Below are 26,678 nucleotides of genomic sequence, written 5' to 3'. Positions count from 1 at the left end.
GGTGCCTGGCCCCCTTCTGTTCTCGCTCCCCAGCCCACCCACAGCTCCCTCCCCAGCCTGGGACTCCACTTTCTTCACTCTCTTTCTCACACATTTTATGTTCATTTTGCAAATCTGTCGACCTCCCTCTAGCTTCTTTTCTAGGTGTGTCTAGTGTTGGCTTTTAGGGAAGGAGCCAGCAGTTTATGATAATTAGTTGGTTTGTAATGAGCTGGGAAAGTTAATTTGTAAGTGCACGATATGGAATGTGGGACACCTCTTTCCGCATAAATAGGCAGAGAAGGTGCCAGGCCAGTACAGAAACCTCTGTTGAATTCTTCATGTTTCCAGGTCTTAATAATGTACCAGTAGTCCTGTGGAATTTAATCGCTATGCGTAACAGCATTTTATTTTTAAAAATTTTATTTATTTGAGAGAGAGAGAGAGAGAGTGCCTGAGCACAAGCAGTGGGGAGGGGTGGAGGGAAAGGGAGAAGCAGGCTCCCCACTGAGCAGGGAGCTGGATTGGGGGCTCAAGGTCAGGACCCTGGGGTCATAACCTGAGCTGAAGACAGACGCTTCAGCTACTGAGCCACCCAGGTGCCCTGCATAATAACATTTTATTTTATTTTATGTCATTTTATTTTTTAAAGATTATTTATTTAACCATGAGAGACACACAGAGAGAGGCAGAGACACAGGCAGAGGGAGAAGCAGGCTCCCTGCAGGGAGCCCAGTGCAGCACTTGATCCCAGGACCTGGGACCATGATCTGAACCAGAGTTAGACACTCAACCATGAGCCACCCAGGTGCCCCATATAATAGCATTTTAAGTGAAATTTTATTTATAGCTCAACCTGTTATCTCGGCTACACATCTACCTGTGAAGGCAGATCTGCGCCTTGTCTTCCACCTCTGTGTACAGGTGATGAAGTGAGAGCTTCTCCACTTTAAATGCTGGATGGCTTCAGAGTAGTGACTTCATCTAGCACTATAGGCCCAATGCTGGTGGGAACCAGGCCGGTGGATGATGAGGGGTAAGGCTCCGGGGGAGGTGGGGTGCCATGGCGTCGGGATGGGCACTCTAGGAACTAGGAGGGAGGCAGGCATCTGGGGAGGCCGGGGGCACTAGGACACTCCATTGACATATTTAGACCCAACCTTATAGCGAACTGGCTAGAAAAGCAGGGGTTCATCTTAACTTCTTCCTCCCCCTTACTCTCCAGCACTGTCACCCTTCTCATGCAGGTCTCACCTGGAGCGAGCTGGGAGGTGGGCTGTCCATCTCCCCACCCAGACAGTGAGCTCCACAGGAGCAGGGTTTTCACTCACCTTTTTATGTATCTGATGTTCACAAAGTGAGGGGAAAAATTGTTACCATTTCTCAATGTTCATCATTACACCCTGTGATCCCAATTGTTACCATGTTTTATTGAATCTGAGACATTAGTGGTAAGATACATAATTGCTTTATGTATTGTTACAAAAGAGAAGGCCTTGCCAGTTAAACTCTGATACAAATGCTTTTGCCACTTAGAATTTTTATTATATACTTATTGAAAGAGCTCTTTTAGATTTATTTAGACATAGATTTTTATTGCGTCACTCTTATGCACACATAAAAAGGAAAATGTAAGTGAAAGAAATTGATTAAGGTATTCCCCCGATTTTATCTGACTCTTCAGAATCACTTTGGACTCCGAGTCATTGACGTATCTCTGTGCCACCAAGAGTGGTGGTGGTGTGGTGTTTCCTGGGGCACCTGGGGCGCTCAGTCAGTTAAGTGTCTGTCTTCAACCCAGGTCATGATCCTGGGGTCCTGGGATCCAGGCCCATGTGAGGCTCCCTGCTCAGTAAGGAGCCTGCTTCTCCCTCTCCAGCAACTCCTGCTTGTGGTCCCCCTTTCTCAAATAAATAAATCTTAAAAAAAAAAAATAGTGTTGGTGATGCAGTACTTTTTAAAAGAGGTCATACCGCTATCTCCGGGAATCTCCTCCAGGCAGCTAGAACCATCCTGGGAGGTTTTTTTTTTTTTTTTTTTTTTTTTTTTTTTTTTTTAACAAATTTATTTTTATTGGTGTTCAATTTACCAACATACAGAATAACACCTAGTGCTCATCCCGTCAAGTGTCCCCTCAGTGCCATCCTGGGAGTTTTGATCCTGGTGTTCTTTCATTTGACCTGTGGCAGGCTTGTCTTTCCTCGTATCTCAGAAATGATGGTGCGTAGTACAGCTTCATCCCTCTCACTGTCTTCCATATCCAGGTCCTACAGGCCTTTGGCTGTTAAAGTTATTTTCCCAGTGATGGATATTTGCTTCCCTTGCAGTTTTAATGCCAAATCATAGTATAATCTCTGAAGATATTTAAAGTGGCAGTTAGGCTCAGGGCGTCCAGTGTGGACAACACACACGACTCAGTGAAGCGAGAACAGAGCCCATAAATGACTGTGAGCAAGGTCACAACAAGCGGCCAGCGGCATCCACATCCTGACCGACACGGTGGAGACAGTGACCGCAGGACACCACAGTTGTAAAATAGATCCCTAGTTCAGAAATGTTAAGATGCGGGAAAAAAGAAAAAGCATCATAGACTTGACAAAATACAGTTTGTTAATTCCTACAACATCCTTGCTGGGCAGATCATTTGGATTTTCAGACAAGGAGACTGGGGATCTGTGTGTGGCTTACTGACGTCATATCTACCAGGCGCGTGGTGGATTGGGAGAGTAGAGCCCAGATTTGTTTGACTCTAAAGCTCATACTTTCAAGTCTATGGCATTATTCAAGAAAAGAAAAATAGATGAGAAGCTTCAAGTGATGTGGCCAAAGTTATATACTAGTGAGCTGATGAGCCAGTCTGGAAGCTAGGATGTTCAACTGAGATTCTGCAGATTTTCTTCTACACTCTGCAGCTTAGAGGGCTAAGCTTAAGGCAGGATTAGGCTTTAGAAACCACTTTATACCCCCCTTCCCCCTTTTAAAAAGATTTTGAGAGAGAGCGAGAGAGAGAGAGAGCGAGAGAGAGAGAGCATAGAGAGGACAGCAGGGGAGGGAGAGAATCCAAGCAGACCCTGCACTTAGCAGAGCTACATGCAGGGCTCAATCTCACAATCCTGAGATCACGACCTGAGCTGAAATCAAGAGTTGGGCACTTAACCAACTGCACCACCCAGGCACCCCTAAATAAATCACTTTATATCCTCCATCATCTGTGTTCCCATTTTTAAATAAGAGTGTAAAGCGGTGGGCACCTGGGTGGCTCAGACAGTCAAGCTTCCATCTCTTGGTTTTGGCTCAGGTTGTGATCTCAGAGTCTGACTCTTGGTTTTGGCTCAGGTGGTGTGATATTAAGCTCAGCACGGAGTCTGCTTGGGATTCTCTCCCTTTTCCTCTGCCCCTCCTGCTCGTGTTTGCTCTCTCACTAGAAATAAAAATAAAAATCTTTAAAAAAATGACTTATTTAGTAGTGGAGTCATGTTTAGAACTTAGTTTTTTTTTTTTTAAGATTTATTTATTTTAGAGAAAGAGAGCACAAGTGGGGGTAGGGATTGAGGGAGAAGGAGAGAGCAGATTCCCTGCTGAACTCAGCTTGATGTGGGGCTCCCTCTCATGACCCTGAGATCATGCCCAGAGGTGATAAAAAGAGTCAGAGGCTTAACCTACTGTGCCACACATGCACCTGTTTTTTTTTTAAGATTTTTTTTTTAAAGATTTTATTTATTTATTCATGATAGAGAGAGAGAAGCAGAGACACAGGCAGAGGGAGAAGCAGGCTCCATGCAGGGAGCCCGATGTGGGACTTGATCCCTGGTCTCCAGGATTGTGCCCTGGGCCAAAGACAGGCGCTAAACCACTGTGCCACCCAGGGATCCCCTTTTTTTTAAGATTTTAAGTAATTTCTACATCCATTGTGGGGCTTGAACCCACAACCCCGAGATCAAGAGTCACATGCTCTACTGACTGAATCAGCCAGGCACCCCTTAGAATTGAGTTTTTCTGAGCAATTGATTAAATAATAAATAATTACAGCATGTCACACGGGTGTTTGAAGTAGTTTCATAGGTTGAGAAACTCAACAGGTTTTATCACTATATCTTAAAGAACAAGAACTACAGAGAGAATATTCTGTGGCACTGCTTAGGATTCCAGACACTTTCTGAATTAAAGAATCTTCACCATCTTGAGTTTCTTTATTTGCTAATGATATTCTAAAATTATTGAGAACTGGGACTATGGGTAGTATCTCACATCCTTATTGCTCAATGTTACATGCAACCTTTCCTATGTGTAGATGAACTGTTCTGTTGTTTTTGCTCCACATCTACTGAGTACTTATTTCCGTTCTTCTTCTCTTTGTCCTTATCTTATATAGTTTATTGGTATTTTATGTTATGTGATGTCTACTTCCTTATTTGGGAAAGATTAGGAACAGGGTATTTCAGTCTGGGGTAAACATCCTGTTCCTTCCTGTTTCTGCTTACTTGCTCCTGTCCTTCCTTCAAATGCCCTCCTCTGAGGTCATCCCTGAGCACCCAGTTGGGATTAGGGGTCCTCTTTTCCCATGGCATGCTGTGATAGCTTTTTAAACACTGCATACAAATTATCATATGCCAGATCTAGAGTTACTCTCAGGAACACACATTCCTTGGCCTGTAGGAACTTACAGTTGAGATGGAGAGCCAGATAATTTGACAGAAAAATGCAGTGTGATTGAATACAATTTTTAAAAAGCTAATATGTGTTTGTTATATAGCAGGCAATGTACTAAGCACCTCACATGCATTATTTCATGTCATTCTCTCAATAGCCTTATGATCCCCATTTATAGAGAAGGAACAGGAACTTAGAGAACATCTGTGTTTTGTATGAGGTCAGTTATATTTCATAATTGCTACCCAAATCCAGGTCCAGAGCCCAAGCTCTAAGCACTGTGCTCTCGTACTGACTGCTGCCTCTCTGCAGCTCAGAGCACTTTTCCCCGTGTGTCCCCTGGGCCCTCATGCACCAGGCGCAGGGAGGTGGGTGCCACTGCTGGAATTTGAGAATAGTAATGGCTTGCCAGCCAGACAGCCGCTAAAGATTCAACATCTTCCCTCAGAGACTTCAAAAGAATTCAAGATGCTAACAAATGTAAAGCAACACCCAAGTTATTCATCACAGTGTTGCTTGTAATAGTGAAAGATTAGAAGAAGCCTCAGTGTTTGTCAACAGGAGGTTGATTAAATAAATCAGGATATATTTATACAATGAAATGATGCAGTTGTGATAAAGTATGAGGAAATGATTATATAAATATGGAGTAATGTAGAAGGTATGGTGTTTTGTAGGATAAACAAAATGACTTAGAAGAGATGTTACTTTGTGTAGAATCAATAGTATGCTGCCCTCTGTGGTGGGAGAAGCTGTATTTATGTTTGTATATATGTGTGCAAGCATGTGCGCAAGTTCTACGCCCAGCATGGACTCACGACCCAAGGATCAAGAGTTGCATGCTCTACCAACTGAGCCAGCCACATGTCCCTGTATTTTTGGTTATATATTCATATATATATCCTATGGAAGAATAGACAGGAAATAATATATATAGGTTGCTTCTGAAGGGTGGTTAAGGGATTCCAGTTAGGGAGATTGTCCACTGCATACCTTTTTCTGCCTTCCGATTTTGAAATTGAAATAAGTGCCTTCCTAGAAATGAAAACAAATACAGAAGGGGACTCAGGGCTGTACATGTTTCCCGAGTGTGGGGGATGAGCCTTGCCCCATCCCCAGCACCTGGCATAGCATGCACTTGAGTATTTTATGCAATCATTGAATCAAGTTGAAAAAACAATCTCAAATTCCTGTGTAGGAAGGATACAACATCCCTTTTGTGGTATTCCTGCTAAAAATACATATCCCGAATCTAACCATGAAGGAACATCAGACAAATTCAAATTGAGGAATAGTCTGAAAGATAAATGGCCAGTGTATTTAAAAAATCTCAAGGTCATGGATGACTAAGAAAGACTAGGAGACTGTTCCAGATTGGGAGGACACGACAACTGGATGCACTGTGTAAAATGCCAGATTAGATCTAGGGCCAGAAAAAACAGTTGTTTCTTTCTCTATGAAGTACATTAATTAGACAAGTGCCAAAATATGAAAAATGGTCCACAAATTAGGTAATGACACTGTTTCATTCTAACTTCCTGGTTTTGGTAGTAGTACCATGAGAAAAAGTCCTGTTTTAAGGAAATAGGTTTTAAGAATTTAGTAAGAAAATAGCATGTGTCTGCAACTTACTCTCAAATAGCAAAAGAGGGAGAGAGAGGGGATCCCTGGGTGGTGCAGCGGTTTGGCGCCTGCCTTTGGCCCAGGGTGCGATCCTGGAGACCCGGGATCGAATCCCACATCGGGCTCCCGGTGCATGGAGCCTGCTTCTCCCTCTGCCTGTGTCTCTGCCTCTCTCTCTCTCTCTCTGTGACTATCATAAATAAATTAAAAAAAATTTAAAAAAAAAAGAGGGAGAGAGAAAGACAAAGGTAGAATGTTAACATTTGGTAAATTTGAAGAAATACAAATATTCTTTCTACCATTTTGCAGCTACTCTGTCAAACTATTTCAAAAATTAAAAAACTGCTTCCTATATGGAAAATTCTGTGATTTTGTAATGTTGGGCATTTTACATCCTCTTTTTTTTAATTTATTCATGAGAAACAGAGAGAGAGAGAGAGAGAGAGAGGCAGAGACATAAGCAGAGGGAGAAGCAGGCTCCCCCACAGGGTCCTGTTGCAGGACTCGATCCCAGGACCCCAGGATCACACCCTGAGCCAAAGGCAGACACTCAACCATCCAGGCTGTCCCTTTTACATCCTCTTGTATAATTTTGTGGTTTTCTTTATGTAGAGCTTTATATTTTTGGTGACATTTATTCCTAGATTTCTTAATATATTTATTCCTCCCCCAAAATAACAGCTCTGTTGATGTATAATTCACATATTATACAGCTCACCCTGAATATCTTTTTAAAAATGCTTAATAGTAAGGAAGGTATGCTTTTTAAAAAAAATCAACTTCGTTAGGGTATAATTTACATATAATTAATTAGTTAATTTTTAAAATATTTATTTATTTTAGAGAGAGTGCATGTGTGTGCACGCAGAAGTTGGGGGAGGGACAAAGAGTGAGGGCGAGAGAATCTCAAGCAGACTCCCCATTGAGCACATCTTCCTGACCTGGGCTCCATCCTAGGACCCTGAGATCATGACCTAAGCTGAGATCCCAAGGACCCTGAGATCGCGACCTGAGCTGAAATTGAAAGTGGGCTGCTCAACAGACAGAGCACCCCTAATTTACACATATTTTAATTTAATGGGTTGATGACTTTTGATACATGTATTCCCTGTGTAACCACAACCTCATTCTGGATACAAGGTCTAGATACAAGGTCTATACTTCCATTTATCCAGAAAGTTCCTGCATACCTCTTTGTCTATGCATCACCCATTGGTAGATGTGGGCATTGTTTCCAGCACCCTCTGATGGAGAGGAGAAAGGTAGGGTGTATGCAGGGTGAATATGTGTGTGTGGGTTGGGGAGGGGGGTTGGTTTTGGGTGGGGGTAAGGAATGACAATTCTGAAGAAAAGCAGGAACAGGCTCCTCAGTGGCTCAGAAGAGGCTCCCAGGCAGTTGCGATGTGGCAGTTCCTGTATTCCAGAGTAAGGCCTGGACATGGGATATTCCAGTCTTTTCTTTTCCTTTTTTGTTTTTTTAAAAGATTTTATTTATTTATTTTAGAGAGGGGAAGGGACAGAGGGAAAGAGGAGAGGGGAGAGAGAATTCCAAGCAGACTCCACACTGAGCACTGAGCCCAGTGTGGGGCTTGATGCCACAATCCTGAGATCGACCTGAGCTGAAACCAAGAGTTGGTCACTTAACCGACTGCACCACCTAGGAGCCCCTCCAGTGTTTTCTTTCTTTCTTCTTTAAGTCTTATTCTGGTTCAGAAATTGGAGCATGTGCAGTCTAAGACATGCTTTTTCGCTTGTTTCCATTAATAATGGGGAGAATTCTTACTGGATCTGGGCCAGTGGTCTTCCTCACCTCTGCTGTAATGGTGTTGTGAGCTGTCTCACCTTTCCTGTTTATGCACGCCGCTTTAACGGGATGGTGAGAGGAGGTATGTCAGGTGCAGCTGCCCTATTAAGCAGCAAATATCACACGGCTCCTTTTTTGTTTGTTTGAGTTTTTTTGGTTTAAACTGAAGCAATTTTTTTTTTTAAGATTTTATTCATTCATTTGACACACATACACAGAGAAAGCACAAGGAGGGGGAGCAGCAGGCAGAGGGTGAGGGAGAAACAGGCCCCCCGTGGAGCAGGGAGCCCAATGTGGGGGCTCAATCTGGGGACCCTGGGATCATGACCTGAGCCGAAGGGAGACTTAACTGATTGAGTACCCATGTGCCCCTCTCACACGACTCTTAACATGTCAGTATTTTATCATCAAAAGGGAAGATTGATTTCCTTAAAACACCCATTTTGGAAAAGAATAACATTTCAAGGTATAGATTTCATGCATGTGGATGTTTAAGTAAGGCTTGTGATTTGCTCATTATCAATCCTGCATTGGCCAAATGGGAAACAGAGTCTACATTTGTATTCACCAGATTGTGACCCAGAAAACTCAATCTCCTCTGCCTGTCATTTCCCCCTTGTTTTATTCTGCTGTTCATTTTGAGTAGGTGGTATGGGAAGTCCGTGTCTGAGTATGTGCAGGGGATAGCTGGGCTGGGGCTGTGCCAGTCAGGCGTGGGTGCCAACCCATCACTCACCTGCATTCACCCTCCAGGACCATCGTTCTCCTCATCAGCAAAACTCAGAGATCTACCTGCAGCATCTTTTTTCCTATTTTATTCCATCTTGTTGACCTTCAGTATTTATTCATTCATTTCTTTACCTTTTAAGTAAACTCTATCCCCAACATAGGGCTCGAACTCACGACCCTGAGATCAAGAGTCATGTGCTCTACAGACTGAGCCGGCCAGGTGCCCCAGACCTTCAGTATTTTCAGTGAGGGTGACACCCACCTGTTGAGTGTCTAGAACGTAAGCGAGCGTGCATTACATTGTGTTATCGTTACAAACAATTTCTCCATTTCACCTTTTTTTGTCCAGCTGTGTTAATCTTTTACAAAGCTTTTCTTCTTCTTTTTTTTTTTCTCCTTGTGGTGGAAATTTATTAAAATGTATTCATCCACCTAAAGACTTGGTTCCCTTTCTCTCTCGTTTCAGGCCCGGTGCAGAGGGGTCTTTCTGTGCTTCATGGACGCGCGCGTGGGAGACAGATGACCGTCCTCCACACCGTGCTGCTCTAGGTGCCCTGGACGTGGAGCTGTGCAGCAGGGGGAGGATGGACCCCAAGGACGAAAGCTCACATGTATGGCCTCCGTCTGCAGACCATGAAGAGAGCGCGGCACAGGTGAAGAGTGGCCTTCCCAGCACGGTGTGGGTAGGAGTTTTCCAGTTGGGTACAGTTTGCTGACAATTAAAGAAATCGCTGCTTCTCTGGAGTAACGAGGGAGCGGACTCGCAGGACTCTCGCAGAAGGAGCCGGGAGTGTCTGAGCCCTTGCAGTGCTCCATCAGTCCAGGCCACTGCACTTCAGGAGGTCTCAGCCGCCACCCATGGGCTCCTCTGCCATTTCCGCACCTTAGTGTCTTGATTTGTTTCCCTGCCCCGTTTTATTTTATGTTCTTGATGCTGAAAACCTCCAACTCCCGTGTGTCTCTTTCATGTTACCTAGTGTAGGGTTCTGATTCTTTGTGCGTCATGAAGCACAGAGTATGTCTATAGAGTGGCCTTTTCTTTTCCTCTCAAATTCAGAATGTAAAGGTCTAATTGAAAGTTGTCCCACGGAGTCAGTCGCTCTGGAGGCTGTCACTTCTCCAAATGCTGCTGTAATGGATGATCACTGCCTTTTGGGCTGTGATCATAACCAGCTGCATGTTCTTTTGACTCTTCTTAACAAAGGCAAATGTCTGCTTTTTTGGTGTGGAATTGAATTTTGGGAATAATCAGCAGTCCTATGGAGCCATGTATGGCCAAAGTATAAAACTTAACTTTTCAGTGTTGTAATAAACATGCAATTTTAATTTAGGTTTTCATTAACTTCCATAATGTTAGTATCACTATCGAAGTCAGGAAGTTAACACTCAAAGACTTAAGTATACACATTTTACTTAATTTAAGAAATACAGCAGATATTACAATGAATTAAATAAATTTTCTAGTATGATTTAAAGTCTGAATCTGAATACTTAAAAAATAATGTTCTAGTGATGCTTCCAGCAGAATAACTGAGAAATGCTATTCTGATTCTCATAGAAAGCATTTTGAAGACGACTCTCACATAGCTATGTATTTTGGTGTATTTTGTTTATTTTTTTATTTTTTAAAGATTTTTTATTTATTTACTCATGAGAAACAGAGAGACAGAGAGGCAGAGACACAGGTGGAGGGAGAAGCAGGCTCCATGCAGGGAGCCTGACATGGGACTCGATCCTGGGTCTCCAGAATCAGGCCCTGGGCTGAAGGCAGCGCTAAACCGCTGAGCCACCTGGGCTGCCCTGTATTTTGTTTATAAGTGAAAACGTAGTCCATTCAAAAACAGAGTCACCATTTTGTAAGTAACCGGAGAGTAAACAGTAGAGCTCATTGCTCTCCTTCTTCCCAGTTATTTCTTTTCCTAGCCAGGAGCTCTGATTTAGCAAAATACTGAGTGATAGAGACCAGATTTTGATGTTAATGAACAAATCTAAAGTCCCAAAATTTTCATCACACTGAAAGCTGTGCCAATTGTTTTAAGTCTTATTCTTGCAATAAACAAACTGTATCTTCATGGACAAATCAAATTTGTGTAGCAGTTGGACTAATCACTTGTATAGAAGTGGAAGTTTGTTTTACTTCTGTGATGGTTTGATTGCATTTGGTTCCCAGGTTTCTTCCTGGGGATTAAATTCACTCATGTCATCTTTGGAATCTACTACTCTCTGCTGGAGAACACTGAAATAAAAAAAAAATTAGGTCTGAAGCCAAGATGGTATAAGAGTAAAGATTCCAACCTAAGTTCAGTATCAGCACATAAATTATTTCTCTCCCAAATGTGTGCTTTGCCCATCTGCTTCCATACATTCAATATCAGGCGTCAGGCTGCATGCCAAGCTCTGGCCTCAAGAATTCAAACCTTCAAAGCTGACTACTCAGAAAGCATTTTATAGAATTCAGTTTCGGGTTTAGTTCTTGGTAAGTAGAAAATTATTTACCCTGGTGACAACTGAAATAGTTTTCTGAAACCCCTTAAAAGTACTTGGTTAGGATTTTCTGCATCTTTAGCTTGCTGGCAAGGAAGAGTTTTGCAACATTCATTGGCTCAGCATAAGGTCACTGACAGGCCTCCAGTCCAGCCTCTGAGTGTGAAAAAAACACGTAGGAAAGAAAGTGACCTTGTTTTAATGTGTCTGCTGGAAGGCACCATGAGTTATAAAGCGGAATATTTATGACATGTTGAGAGCAATCGGCTTTTGAGTTGACATTTGTTTTACATTACAGGATAATTTGTGTTTCGTATTTTGGTAATACTGTCAACCAGGAATCTTCAGTCACGTTTCCAGGATTAGCTAAGTGCTCCTCATGACTCCCCCAAAGAGATGCCTGCCTTAGACATTTGAGGCAAAACGGAATTGGTATCGGTTGCCTAATACTTACTAAGTAGTAAATCAGTGAAAAGGTCCTTGGATCCTGTCTCCCAAGTCACTAACAGCATAGATGAAAACATGTCAGTTCTCATTCTCCTTTCATTGGGGGATATTTTAGAAACTCAATCATGCACTGTGCTTAGTCAACCCCATGTCTTTGTGAGATTGGTTTTGTGCTACAAGGACAGTTGCTACACACTTGCTGCTTTTTGCCCCAGGTACACTTTGTTCCCGACGCTGGAACTGTGGCTCAGATTGTCTACACCGATGACCAGGTTCGTCCGCCTCAGCAGGTGGTGTACACAGCAGATGGTGCCTCCTACACGTCAGTGGATGGTCCTGAGCACACACTGGTGTACATCCATCCTGTGGAAGCCGCACAGGCACGTGAAGGATTGTTGCTTACAGTTTGTTTGTTAATTGGTCAAATCCCCAAGGACTTACGTTTACTCTCTGCCAGCTACTGCACTAGGTGCTGGTGATGCGAGCTATGATGCAGAAAAGATGTGTGCTCTTCAGGAGCTTATCACCAACCTGGCAGAGGCAGACATGCTTTATTTATTTAAATTAAACTCAAAAAGGTGTCAGAGCACTAGCCTCCTAGGACTTCTTGTCCCAGTGATCCTTGACTAGATTATCAACTTGTTACTTTTCTTATGTATCAAGAACCATCTCAAAAATGGCATGTAGTTCTGTATAGATTCATCACAGGTGGGTCAGTGAAAACATACAAATTATTTCAGCTAAATGTATAAGCAGAAAGTCCTACTACTCACTTATGAACTGCTACTAATTGATCATTTACTGATTTGTAGGACTCTAATAGAAGCAAAGGTAAGAACAGTGCAATTAGAACGACTTTATTTTATTTTTCTCTCCCTGACTTGGAGTGTTAGTTGCCAAATGCATGACACATATATATATAAATATTAGTTTGTATGTTAGCCCTTTAGAATGTACAGAGCACTTTTAAAAATATTAAAAAAAATAAATTCCATACTTTTATAGTAGAATCTTGGTAATAAAAATTTGCCCTCATGCAATATTTATTTAATCAAGAGACTCAAATCACTCCCAAGAAGTGGGGCCTACCTTACTAATAACTTTCAAATCTCTATAAAGATGAAGTCATCAAGTTGTCCGATGCTACTCTTAGTATGTCTCTGCTTTATTTCAATTCCCTAACTATATTAAAATAAGGTAAAAAAAATAAAATAAGGTCAGATGGTTTATGTAAAGAATGTCCTATAGGCAGCTTTAGTTTATGACTGTTACTAAATGTCTGACTTATGATAATTTTTAAGGTTTATTTATTTTATTTGAGTCATCTCTATACCCAGTGTGTGGGGCTCAGACTCACAGCCCCAAGAGCAAGAGTTACATGCTCTTCTGACACTTGTGAAAATTTTTTATTTATTATTATTATTTTAAAGATTTTATTTATTTATTCATGAGAGACACAGAGAGAGAGGCAGAAACACAGGTAGAGGGAGAAGCAGGCTCCCTGCAGGGAGCCCGATATGCTACTTGATCCCAGGACCCCAGGATCATGCCCTGAGCCAAAGGCAGATGCTCAACCCCTGAGCCACCCAGGTGTCCCACTTGTGATAATTTTTAAATAGCAAGTCAAAGAAATCATACAACTGGCTGAAATTATCTTACGTGTACCTCTGGAATCAAAACTTAAACATAGTTCTTATTCCCCTAGCTTTGCTAAAGGCCTGGGCAAATTAGAAGAAAGAATATCTTTCTGGCTTAGTGATATTCTGTGGTGCCCTGGCTAAAATAGTTTTGAAGATTTTCCTTCTCTAGTTAGTTTTGCTGTATCATGGCCCAAATTATTATGTGTTTATAATGAGAACTTTTAACAATTATGATTTTACTGACTATCCAGGAATGAATCTATGGAACATTAAATTCAGTTTATTTCCCTTCTACTTCTTTTTTGATAATAAGCATGCATTCATATTTGAAAGATATCCTTGTGCATGTAGTAGTCTTCTGTCTGTCTGATGTCTCCATCCATTTTCACCTAATTGCGAGTCTACTGTGATACAGTGTTATGTGTGAACGTATGCACCCTGTTCATGCCATGTCTCGTACGCTTTTGTGACATACATTTTAATTAGCTGTAACATTTCAACCTCAAGAGAGATTTTGCTTAAGAGTAAAATTGTCAAGTATGTTAGCCAGTTGAGATGGTTAACTTATACAATCTCTTTGGAACCATCTAAATGAAAGGCTTTGATTAAAAGTAAGAATACTATCTTTATCTTCTTTATTAATGAAGGATTATTACTAGCTATGTGGGAATTAAGTCTGTCAAGAATTGGTGCTTAGCAGTAGGATAATTTTTCATGTATAGGCAAGCCGTCTAAAGATGTATTGATAGGTTGTTTTTGTTGTTGTTTTTTTTTTTTTGTTTTTGTTTTTGTTTTTTTGTCTAGACTCTGTTTACAGACCCAGGGCAGGTAGCTTATGTCCAACAGGATGCTACAGCTCAGCAGGTAATGAGTTGCTTTTTTGCTTTTTTATTGTTTTCCTTTCCCTGGAATACACCCCAACCCCCTCACCACCCCAGCCCTCTGGACTCTGCATTCTCTGGCTGTCTGCTTCTTATGTATTAAGAATGGTCTCTATTTCCTTTAATGAAAACAAAGCAAAACATCACAGCAACACATTATAATCAGTACATATTGAAATAGTCTGGTAATACAAAAAATGGTTTGTCAGGGAAATTAAAAAAAAAAACAAGTGTATTAATGGGATATTGGTTCAAATGCTAACGAATAATTCTGAGTTTGTAAGTGTCTCTTTTTGGAAATTTGGGAAGATTTGGGTACTTTGTCTATTTTTAAATATTGAGAAAAAAACATGCTTAAATTACATATAAATTTGATAGTGGTCTTCCTTATTCTAGCTTCTGAAAAACTGAGATGTTTCTTGGTTTTCTTTTATTTTTTACAAATTATTTAAAAGATTTTATTCATTTAGAGAGGGTGCGAACAGGGGGAGGGGCAGAGGAAGAGGAAGAGAGAGAAAATCTCCAGTGGGGTTTGCGCTGAGCTCAGAGTCTGGTGCAAGTCTTGATCCCATGACCCTGAGATCCTGACCTGAGCCAAAATCAAGAGTTGGAGGCTTAACCGACTGAGCCACCCAGGTGCTCCCACTTCTTGGTTTTCTTTTAAAATGTTTCTTTTATCTATGTTTCTAATATATCCTATTTGACTTGAGGTGTTTCTTCCTTATTTTCCTACAGTTTAGGAAAATGATGAAGGTGTAGAAGCAGGGCGCCAGGTGGCTCAGTCAGTTAAGAGTCTCTCTTCAGCTCAGGTCATGGTCTCAGGGTTGTGGGATGGAGCTCCACATCATCGGGCTCCCTGCTGGGTGGGGAAACTGCTTCTCCCACTACCTCTGCCCCCCTGCCTGTGCTCATACTCTTTCACTTTGCTTTCTTTCTCTCAAATAAATAAATAAAATCCTTTTTTTTTAAATCAATAAAATCTTAAAAAAAAAGTTAAAAAAAAGAAGGCGTCGAAGCTAGATACCCTTGGTCTTACTCTAAAGGGAATATGGCTGTCATTTAGCTGTACCACTGTCATGGGTGATTATTAAGTAAATTCCCTTTAGTAAGAACTTCGTGCATTTAAATTTTTTTAGTAGACAATTCAGATACTTCCATTTAAAAATGTGAAAAGCGAACAATAGTTTTATTAATATTATTTATGAAATGGAGAGAGAATTCTGAGGAGTCATTGTCATTAGAAGTTTTGGTTGAATTTAATCCTGATTGATAGTAATCTGCAATCTTGCGGCGTCTCTGAACTTGAATGAGAATCTGTCTCAATGTATGTAGGCTGCTGTGATGGAATTCAATACACTGGCTTATGAACAACAGAAATTTATTTCTCATAGTTCTGGAGGCTGGGAAGTCACGGGCTGGCAGATTCTGGTGAGGGCTTACTTTCTGGTTACTTTCTGGTTCATAATCAGCAGTCTTCTTGCTCAGGGCTCGCATGACCAAAGTGGTGGGTGAGGTCTGTGGAGCCCCCCCCCCTTTTAATTTTAATTTTTTTCCTATTTTTAAGTAGGCTCCATGCCAACCTGGGATCAGAGTCCTGAGCCAGCCAGGAGTCTGGGTTTTTATAAGGATGCTAATCCCATTCATGAGGGCTCCACCTTCAATACCTAATCACCACTCAGAGGCCCCACCTCCTAATACCATCACACTGAGGATCTGTTTTCTTTATTTTAATTTTATTATTTTTTTAATTCCCTGTGTAGTTAACATATGGTGTTATATTAGTTTCAGCTATGGTCATTAGCTTTCAACATATACAATTTGGGGAGAGACAGTCTATAGCAGTGTTATTTTACTTTAATCATTTTGTAATAATTAGGTATATGCTTGAAAAAACAAATCCTGTCCATTTCTGTGAATATTTATTGATTCCATCAAGCAAGCAATGGTTTAATTCGTTTTGACAATTTGGCAAGAAAAAAATAAAAGGAAATACCTTTGTCTTGCATAGACGATTAGTTTATTCACTCATTTTTGGAGTAATAATTTTTTTTCATAAAAAATTGAAGCAATATAAAAAAAAGTAGTACATAAAAAATACCCCCAACAAATTCTGCCCAGAAACATCCTCATAAGCTTTATAGTTGGTAACTATTATTCTAGACATGCAAACAAAGACAAACAAGCATGGGGTGTGCGGTGGGGGGTTGGGAAATGGAATGTGCTCTAAATGCTGTTATTAATCTAAATGCTTTAAACTGAAATTTACTTGAGCAGAAGAAAAAGAAATTGAGGTGAAAGTGAAGGAGGTTGGAGTCATCATATTCTCTAAATTGCACTTGAGTGTCAGTCCTGTGTTGTCCTTAGCTCCGGCTGTGATGACAAGGACATCTGCACACTGACACTTCCTCCACTGACACCGTCCTCTCTGCTCTTCCGTGTTGTTAGGTGCATTTTTATTGTGACTAATAAATTTATGTCTTGTTCAGTAACCACGGTTATTTAGAGCTTTGTTCCATTCTCTGCTGGCATTTAATTTGTAGAAATCGTGAGTCTAATTTATTTTCCTCATTCCTTTTCTACCTTAATGCCAGTTTGGTACTTTCTTTATCCTTGAAGTTTTTCTTGGAAGTCTAATGACTTCACCAGCATGTGAATTAGAATTTCCTAGGACAGTGTGTGTCCTTTAGATGTATAGGTTAAGACTTTATTTCAGGAAAGTTTTCGTCTGTCAGACCTTTGAAAATCTTTCTGGTTTTGTTTGGTGTGTTCATTTTTCTGGTACATCAGCTGTGAATATATTGACTCTTTTTTTGCCTTTGATACCTAACCTGTTCTCTATAATCATTTCTTTTTTCTTTAAAGATCTATTTATTTATTAGTGAGAGACAGAGAAAGAGACAGAGACACAGGCAGAGACACAGGCAGAGGGAGAAGCAGGTTCCCTGTGGGGAGCCCGATGTGGGACTTGATCCTGGACCCCGGGATCACACTCTGAGTCAAAGGCAGATGCTCAACTGCTGAGCCACCCAGGCATCCCTAATCATTTCTTTCTTTCTTTCTTTCTTTCTTTCTTTCTTTCTTTCTTTCTTTCTTTCTTTCTTCTTCTTTCTTTCAGATTCATTTATTTTAGAGAGAGAGAGCAGGGGGTGGTAGAGAGGGAGAGGGAGCGGGAGCATCTCAAACAGACTCCAATCTGAGCGTGGAGCCCAACATGGGGCTTGATCCCAGGGACCATGAGGTCATGACATGAGTTGAAATCAAGAGTCAGACGCCTAACTGACTGAGCCACTGAGGCGCCCCTCTATATTCATTTTTATATCTATATTTTTCCTATATTATTTGTGTAGTTTCCTTTATGTTCACCATATTTCTTACTGTGTGGGTTTTTCACTCTTTAATAAACTTATACATATAGAAAAGTGCAAAAGATTGTAAGCATGTAGTGTAACCATCGCTCAGATTAAACAATATAACATTCCCAGCTCCTAAAAGCCAACCTCATGCTTCCCCCTAATCACTTCTCCTTTCTGTCTCCTCAAACGTAAGTACTTTCCTGTTTGCTAACACCATAGATTAACTTTCCATGTTTTTGTTTTTTTTTTTTTTTTTTACTTTCCATGGCTTTGAACTGTATGTAAATGGAAATACTTGGTATCATTTCCTTTCTTTATGGCTTCTCTTGTTCACCGTGCTGCTCGGGGAGATCCATTCATGTTTTTGGGTGTAGCTGTTTTGGGGTTTTGTTTCCTTCTAGTTTTACTGCTATCTAGTGTTCAGTTTTATGAACGTCCAACAAAGGATCACAAGAGTGTGATCCTTTCTCCACTTTGTTCTTCGAGACTTTCTTGGTCTTTTGCTTTGCTTTTCCATATATGTGTTAGAATCAACCTGGAAGTTTCCACAAAAGTCCTGCCAGATTGTGACTCGAATTTCACTGGATCTATGAATCAGATTCTGAAGAATTGACGTCTTTATAATTTTTAGTCCTCCAGTCTGTGACATGATATATCCCTAAGTTTAAAATAAAAGTCAAAAAATTGTCTTCAGGTAGAGGTGTTGTACATCTTTCAATAGATTTATTCCTAGATATTTAGTGTGTTTTGACGGTATTATAAATGGTATAATTTTTCATTTCCTAACTTTTATTTTGGATTTTCTTGATAAATAGTCATGTTATCTGTGAATACTGACAGTTTTCTTTCTTTCCAATTCCTCCCAAATGTTATATCTTTTAATTTTATTTCTTCTTTTGTTCCCTTTTTTGCCTATTGGCTGGGATCTACATTGTTGGACAGAGTGGTGCTAGTAGGTTTCTTTTTTTCTTTCCTGCTCTCATAGGAAGCGTTTTCACTATTAAGAATGATGTATAGTGTAGGATTTTTATAAAAAGAATACCCTTGATCGGCTGAAGGAAGTTCTTTCTATTTTTAGTTTTCAATGAGTTTTATTAATTGATATTATTATTCATGCATATCAATTTTTATCAAATGCTTTTTCTGAATCTATTGAGCCTTTTCTTCACTTTACTGTTAATATAATGAATTATATTAATCGATATTTACAAATTAAGCCAGCCTTGCCCTCTGGAATAAACTCTATTTTATCGTTCTCCTGTGAGTCTAAATTTGGATTTGATGTGTTAATATTTTGTTTGAGATTTTTCATATATTTTTAAAATATTTTATTTATTTATTCATGAGAGACACAGAGAGGCAGAGACATAGGCAGAGGGAGAAGCAGACTCTCTGCGGGGAGCCTGATAATGGGACTCCATCCCAGGACCCCGGGATCACGACCTGAGCCTGAGCCTGAGCTTAAGGCAGATGCTCAACCACAGAGCCACCCAGGTGTCCCAGATTTTGCATATTTATTCAGTAGTCCATTGTGTTTTTAGCCAGAGTATTGGATTTTTTCTCCTTTCTTCTTTTTGATTTTTTTCTTTTAAAATAGCTTCCAAATATCAAATCACTATGTTGTATACCTGAAACTAATATGTCAATTATTATTAAAAAATTAGGGCAGCCCCGGTGGCTCAGCGGTTTAAGCTCTGCCTTCAGTTCAGGGTGTGATCCTGGAGTCCCGGGATCGAGTCCCACATTAGGCTCTCTGCATGGAGCCTGCTTCTCCTTCTGCCTGTGTCTCTGCCCCCCTCTCTCTCTATGTCTCTCATGAATAAATAAATAAAATCTTAAAAACAAATTGCCATTAAAAAAAAAAAGAACAGAAAACAAAGGTAGCTTTCATCTTGAGTTTTTTTCTTTTAATAGCATCCTGAAAAGCTACATCATCATCATTGAATACTATTCTAAGAGCTTACTATTGTTTATATTTTCTGTTTATTGTTTTATATGTATGTTATTTCCTTTTTTTGCTACTGTATAGAACGTTGCCGTAGATGTCATATCAGCTTATTTCCTTAGCATAAATTCCCCAAAGTGAAATGATAGAGACTAGAGGTCTTCATACTTAAAATTATTTAAGAACCAAGATTTTTTTGTTAAAGTAAAAAAAGATTTCACTTAATAAATAGTCATGTTGTCTGTGAATACTGACAGCTTTCTTTCTTTCCAATCCCTCCCAAAAAAATCAGAAGATTTTTACAAGTGTAAAAATCGAACAAGTTAAAAACCTAGATTCCTAAATCTGAATTAGAGTATTACCATGAACTCGTAATGTGTTTTCTCTTAAAACATATATTTTCTAATTTGGGCCACTGAAAAGGTTTATAAGCCAGAGTCATCAATCCAGTAGCAATGAGCCATTGTGGTCTCTAATACAATTTTCCAGTAAAAGGAATCCGGGCTCCATAGGGAAATGGCAGATTCCAGCTCTGGGGCAGGAAACACACAAGATGTGCCTGAAATGTCATGTCTTATCAGAATGCAAGGACATTAGAGAAAACTTCTGGGGCCCTATGGAAAGAATTCACGATCCAGCTTAAAAGGGCCAAAATGAAAAAAAATAAAAAAAAAAAAGAAAAAAAGAAAAAGAAAGGGCCAAAATGGGGCATTATATTTTCCTATAAAAGCAGTAGGATAGGTTAAAATACTTTAAATATATTTAAAATCTGTAAGTTTATATTAATATCAAAAAAATAACTCATCGGTCAATCTTTGAGGATGCTGGGAGACCCACCACATTATTCAAAAAAAATGGTGAATGATGGCAAGGAATCCAGCCTTTCTCTCTGGATGTACTCAGGTAAACAATTATTTGATGAAGGAAATTTCTTTATAGAAGCATTCCAACTAATAAATGAAGAGAGGATGATTGACTTGGAATATTGCCATTTTTCATTTCCTAATGAAATGGGGATCTAGGCAATGATCATCAACAAAAATCTGCAATGGTCAGGAAAAAGCTGATGAGGTACTTTATAATGGATATAACAACCTAACCCTCTGGACACTGTTCATACCACTGTGGGCCTCCTGGTGTTGTGTCTCCCATTGCATTTTACCACATATGAAGTCCCAAAAAACTGAACCTGAATCTGATCGAGTCTCCAGATTCCACTTCCAGCTTGTAGGAAGCACAGTAAACAAAATGGACAAGTAAAAGACACACAAGGATGCAATCAGCAAAATCTGACTGTGGGAAGATCTCGAGGACAAATGACCTAGTTTCTTCCACATGTAAGTTGTGAAGGAAAAGAAGGGGAAAAGGAATTTACAGATTCAAGGAACCTTCACAGACATTATCAGTCAGATGCGATATGTGGACCCTGTTTGGGTCCTGATTTCAATGAACAGCAGTATGAGACAGTTGGGGACATTCTAACACCTACTAGGTATTTGATGATAATAGGGAATGATTGATTTTTTTTTTAGATATGGTAATACATAAAATATGTAAGTTATTTTCCTTTTAAGATATTTGCTAAGCCATTTACAGATGAAAATATATGTCTGAGGTCTGTTTCAAAATAATCTAGTAGGGGGAGCATGGGTGGGAGGATAGTGGACATAAGGTTAGCTGTGAGTTGATAATTGTTGAAGCTGAATGATGGGTGCATGAGGTTTATTATACTATTCTTTCTCTCTGATGTGTTTGAAATTTATTATAAATGGGAAATTTATTTTGATAAAACTTTCTTTTTTTAAAAATTTTTAAAAAGATTTATTTATTTATTTATGATAGGCATAGAGAGAGAGAGAGAGAGAGAGAGAGAGGCAGAGACACAGGCAGAGGGAGAAGCAGGCTCCATGCCAGGAGCCCGATGCGGGACTCGATCCCGGGACTCCAGGATCGTGCCCTGGGCCAAAGGCAGGCGCTAAACCGCTGAGCCACCCAGGGATCCCTTGATAAAACTTTCTAAAAGGCTTTGCAGATGCTGAAAAAACTTACATTCCCACCCATAATACACGAGAATGCCTATTTACACTCATCCTTGCCACACTGAGTATTTGCATTCTTCTAAAACTGTGCTAATCTGATGGGCAAAATGGCATTTTGTTGTTTTAATATTAAGGCATGGTTTTAATTAGAACTTTTCCTGCCACTGGCACCTCAAAGAGCCCTTCATCTTCTTTAATCTCCAGAAACAATCTGCTCGTTTCATGTTGTGTAGGCAGATAGCTCTATGAACCCTGGCATTACAAGGCAGTGTAACTTTTGGCTTAGTACCTTGCTGTTTCCTTTCAGCCAGCATGGTTTTTATTTCTGGCTATAATAAATACCTCCGAGATTGTCAGTTTATTCTGTGACCTGGAAAAATTCAGGATAGAAAGTGAGAGAGTTCAACACAGATGATGGATGCTTCCTGCCTCCTCCCACCCCCTTCAATGGTTTATAGTGGTGTCAAAATTCACTTGAAGTCTTTTCCATAAATGCATCCCCTTGTCCTTAAGAAAGACACTGGCAGTCTCTGGACCTAGAAGCAGTCTCCCCGTTGTTTCTGAAAGTGAACATGTGTGACTCCCCACACACTGAGAAGGAAATATGCTACACTGATAATTGGTCTCAGTAGGGATCCAGAAGCATTCTGTTGTATTTGCTGCCGTCCAATGCAGTTTCATATTCCACTTCTCAGATAAATTGTATCCTGAAATGCATTATTTCTGAAATTACATTTCAGAAATAATAACAGAGGGTGATGCTAGGTGGGAAGGAGAAAGTATACCATAAGTTTTACAAATTCTTTTTCCTTTTACCATGTCTTAGTGTGCGTGACCAAGTGCACAGGATTAACGTATTTTCGCTGCTCATTCACTTCCTCTAAGTGAAATTGGGCACGCACAGCTCCTATACTTGCTGCCTGGCTGGTGCCTCAGGAGCAGGTGTGCTTACCTTGTGGCTCTGGTATGCAAGGTGTGCGTGATGTGTACCTCCTTGGGCGCCCTCCTTGGACAGACTCAACTCCCTAGGAACCAATTGCGATGTGGTGGAAAAAGCAAAGTCAGAAATTGAATTTCGTCCCTGTCACTTAGGAGCAGTGTGGTCATGTTACCCAGCTTCAAAGGAGTTTAAATACATGCCTAGCTCTCCTGAAATACCAGTCAGATTGGAATTGTTAATTAAACAAATGTGTAAGGTGTGCCTACTGTGTGTCAAGGCCTGTGCTACGTAGGAATACACAGTGGTTACCCAGAAGGGATTGTCATGAACTCCCTTTTCCCTTTCCAACAGTGACCCCTGTGATTCTGGGCTACATGCAACCTCTGTTTTAGCATCAGTTCTTCAAGCTAATGTGGATGTGTTCTCAAGCCTTGTCTTTGCTGCAGCCTCTTAGGAGAGTTCCAGCATGGGGGGGGGGGGAGGATGTTGTTGGGACTATGTTAATGTCACCTTTCTCAGCGGTGGCGAGAGGCCAGCGGTAGCCAGCCTCGTCTAACTGCAGTCTTTCTAGCAGCATTATTGGGAAGAAAATCAACAACAAAAAAACATCATGGCTTTACTGGGCTGACCCTGGATTACTGAATTCATTCTTTTCAGTTGGCTCTGCAAAGCGATAAAGAATGTATGAGAGTCAAGGTGGATATCTATGCTGTAGTTTGTTCAGGGTGTGATAACATTCATCACAAACGCTGGCCTGAAATTGAAGTGGCTTGGAATAGGGGGCGAGACAGCATGGAGCTCTCAGGCAGCAAGAATAGCTTGGGGGAGGGATGGGAAGGGGTGCAGGGGGGTGCAGGGGAGTGCAGGGGGAGAGGCGGCACATGCGGCTTCATTGCCCGAAGCCTCCTGCTCTTTTCCTTGGGGAGTCCCACTTCAGTGGGTGTTTTTTTTCTGTTTTCACTGAGGCTGAAGCATCTCCCTGAATTTTGTCCTCTTACATAAAGCCTCTGAAAGGCCCTGAGCCAGAGATGAAATGTCACAGAGGAGTCTGGCTCCTGGGTTAAATGGATGCATGTTTAAGCACGCGCATGCTATTTTGAGGTGACTGGTTTTATCCGCTCTCTGGAGCCTGTTTCAGATGTCGGGCAATGATCTTTAGCTGCCGGATAGGTCACATTCTGTGTACACGCACGATGCTGCATCTTCACGGAGTTTAAGGAGTTCTAAGAACAGATGCACAACTGAAAGAGAATCCTCTGTGAATACTGTAGAGCTTCTCTACATGCTTGAAGGGGTTGATGTCGTTTCCTAAGGGCCAAACATGTTTATACAAATGAGTCTTCATTGAATCCCTGCTACGTGTGAGCTGTCTCGTAAGGTTGCAGACGATATATGTGATATCTCGGTCCCTAAAGAACTTATGATAAGAGTAATCGATTCTTGCTAATATTAAGCACTTTCTAAAGGCCAGACACCCTACTACTGGCCTCACATATGTACAGTGTCACTTAATCCTCATGGCAACCAGTGACATATGTATTACTGTGTCCATTTTACAGATAAAGAAACTGAGGTTCAGAGAAGTTTATTAACTTGCCAAAGAGTAGGGCCAGGATTTTGGTCCAAGTCTCCGTGGCTCCAAAGCCCATGGTCTACTTCCCTGATGTGCAGTTGGAGAGACGAGAAGGGGTCACGTGAAAATGCATACTAATTGAAATCTGGATGGTGTTTGGCAACGAATACAAAGCTATGAGGGACAGCTAAAGTGTAATATGTCGGAATCAAGATTCTAAAAGATCTTGGCGGACTGGAAGAAGAGAAAAAGTGATAAAATGAAATATACTGGTGATAAATGCAAAATTCCCCCCTACCCCCCACATACATTTAAGTAAAACTCAGCTATTTAAGTCATGAGGAGGAGTGAAATGGCTTAATAGCATGATGTGAGGGGAAAAAAAAGGACTCAGGGATTTTAGTTATTTGCCAGTTCAAAGTGGGTCAGCAGTAGAACAATGGCTGTCATGAATGTTAATGTAATCTGAAGCCATATTCATTAAAAAATGTGGAATCCATTAAGGGATAAGTGAAGACAACAGAATGATGAGGGATCTGGAAACTGGGCCATGGGAAAACAATTGGGCAAATTAGCGGTTTTGGTCTTAAAATATTTGAAGGACTCAGTGTCTTCACTGATTCTATGTCCCTCGAGGGAAAAGGTGCAGGTCCTGGCCACCGTGTGAAGATGCGCACGGGGAGACCTTGACCCCACAGAACCATCACTGAATGAGTCCAAATGATTCGGGCTGCCTGGTGAGGTGATGAAATGTTGGCACAGAGGCTCAACGAGGTTGTAGGGCAGGATTCTATGACTCCAGATGCTACAGGGATCAGAGGAGAGGAGAGTCAGGGAGAGCTCGAGTGCTCGAGGGTGGTTCATGGAGACACTGGAACCCGACAGGATTTGGAAGATTGGCGAGGCAAGAACATTGTAGGCGAGGACAACAACATAGAGGAAGATAAAGAAAAGTGGAGTAGGCATTAAAAAAACTTGCTTTATTTATTGAACTGGAAAAGGACGTGGCTTGAGTATGATTTATGGTGCTAATTGGGAAGGAGAAATAAGATTGAATGAAGGAATCTGGGGTTCCCTAGAACCCTGTGACACTTATTGGGCGGTGAACTTTTTAAGGTGCCATTTATTTTTTGCCAGTATATTTGGTAAGGTAGTCGTAACCCAATACATGCCCCACACCTTGTTTTACTTGCAAAAGACTAACTTCAACCTGAAACAAATAAGCATCTTTCACTTACCTAAAAGCCTTAGCCTCTCTGAAGGGTGTGAAAGGAGGGCTGTTGACCACTGAATTTTACCACCTGGGTGTTATTACCATGCATTTATTTTTATTTTATTTTTTTTACTTGTTAAAGATTTTATTTATTTATTCATGAGAGAGAGAGAGAGAGAGAGAGAGAGAGAGAGAGAGAGAGAGGCAGAGACACAGGCAGAGGGAGAAGCAGGCTCCATGCAGGGAGCCCGACGTGGGACTCGATCCTGGGTCTCCAGGATTACACTATGGGCCGAAGGCACGCTAAACCACTGAGCCACCCGGGCTGCCCATGCGTTTAGTTTAGTGTTTTTTTTTTAATTTTTAAAAAAGATTTTATTTTTATTCATGATAGACACAGAGAGAGAGAGAGAGAGAGAGAGAGAGAGAGGAGAGAGAGAGAGAGAGAGAGGCAGAAGCAGACTCCATGCGGGGAGCCTGACATGGGACTCGATCCTGGGACTTCGGGATCACTATCACTCTTGGGGCTGAAGGTGGCACTAAACTGCTGAGCCCCCCAGGGATCCCCCACGTGTTTAGTTTTAAAAGTGAAATGGTTGAAGATCAGGTCGGATCACTACAGACACGGTGTTGTGGTCAACCTGAAAAGGCAGGAGGGATCCCCTGACTCAAAATTGAGTTCAGATGTTGAGACAGGACACCTGACATGCACCGCGAGGGTATGGAAGGCTTGTTATGTATTTGAAGTGTCTGGGGAGCCAGGGCAGGCCCAAAGCGGGGAGCACCCAGGCTTTCCTACCAGTTTCCCCGCCTTGGGGCAACAGCGCAGCGAAGGCAAATCCATTCCAGCCTAGAGATGGAGAGAGTTTTGTCTTCGAGGTCATGAAGGGAACTGATGTGGAGAATCTCTCCCACCTCAACCTTGTATTGGGTGCGCGTGTGTGCGTGTGTGTACCAGCTAACTAAAAGCACAGGTGCGCTAACTTTCCGGTTACACTTTGTCCAGGCCTCATTACCCGTGCATAACCAGGTGTTACCTTCCATTGAGGGTGTGGATGGTTCAGACCCTTTGGCAACTCTGCAGAACCCTCTGGGCAGACTGGAGGCCAAAGAGGAAGAGGACGAGGATGAGGATGAAGATACCGAGGAAGATGAGGAGGAGGATGGTGAGGACACAGACCTGGACGACTGGGAACCCGATCCGCCTCGGCCCTTCGACCCGCATGACTTGTGTAAGTGGAGCTGGCCCTGCGAGCGTGTGCGAGCACGGGGACCGGGGACACGGCTGCTGTCTGCCGAGGGCTTCCTGTGTGCAGACTCTGGGCTGTGTGCTCTGCTTGTGCCGGCTTGCCCCGGAGGCCCTGATGCTCTCCAGGGG

General features: G+C 41.3%; 1 protein-coding gene across 4 annotated transcripts in view; it reads left to right on the top strand.

The window, feature by feature from the left end:
* The window catches only part of PRDM10 (PR/SET domain 10), a 95,142-nt gene that overhangs the window by 23,624 nt on the left and 44,840 nt on the right, over nucleotides 1-26,678 (top strand). The window contains exons 2-5 of one of the 4 annotated variants that reach the window (XM_055306520.1): nucleotides 9,252-9,438; nucleotides 11,932-12,096; nucleotides 14,161-14,220; nucleotides 26,307-26,532. In XM_055306520.1, coding sequence (XP_055162495.1) covers nucleotides 9,370-9,438; nucleotides 11,932-12,096; nucleotides 14,161-14,220; nucleotides 26,307-26,532 — 520 coding nt within the window. In that variant the 5' untranslated portion in view covers nucleotides 9,252-9,369. The remainder of the gene's footprint in view (nucleotides 1-9,251; nucleotides 9,439-11,931; nucleotides 12,097-14,160; nucleotides 14,221-26,306; nucleotides 26,533-26,678) is intronic. The other 3 variants (XM_055306522.1, XM_055306521.1, XM_055306523.1) reach the window with 3 other exon arrangements.

This window comes from Nyctereutes procyonoides, unplaced genomic scaffold, assembly GCF_905146905.1.
Source record: "Nyctereutes procyonoides isolate TBG_1078 unplaced genomic scaffold, NYPRO_anot_genome, whole genome shotgun sequence".
NCBI classification, from domain to species: domain Eukaryota; kingdom Metazoa; phylum Chordata; class Mammalia; order Carnivora; family Canidae; genus Nyctereutes; species Nyctereutes procyonoides.
The sequence above is the reverse complement of the archived record's forward strand: the minus strand, read 5'-3'. Positions and strand labels throughout refer to the sequence as shown.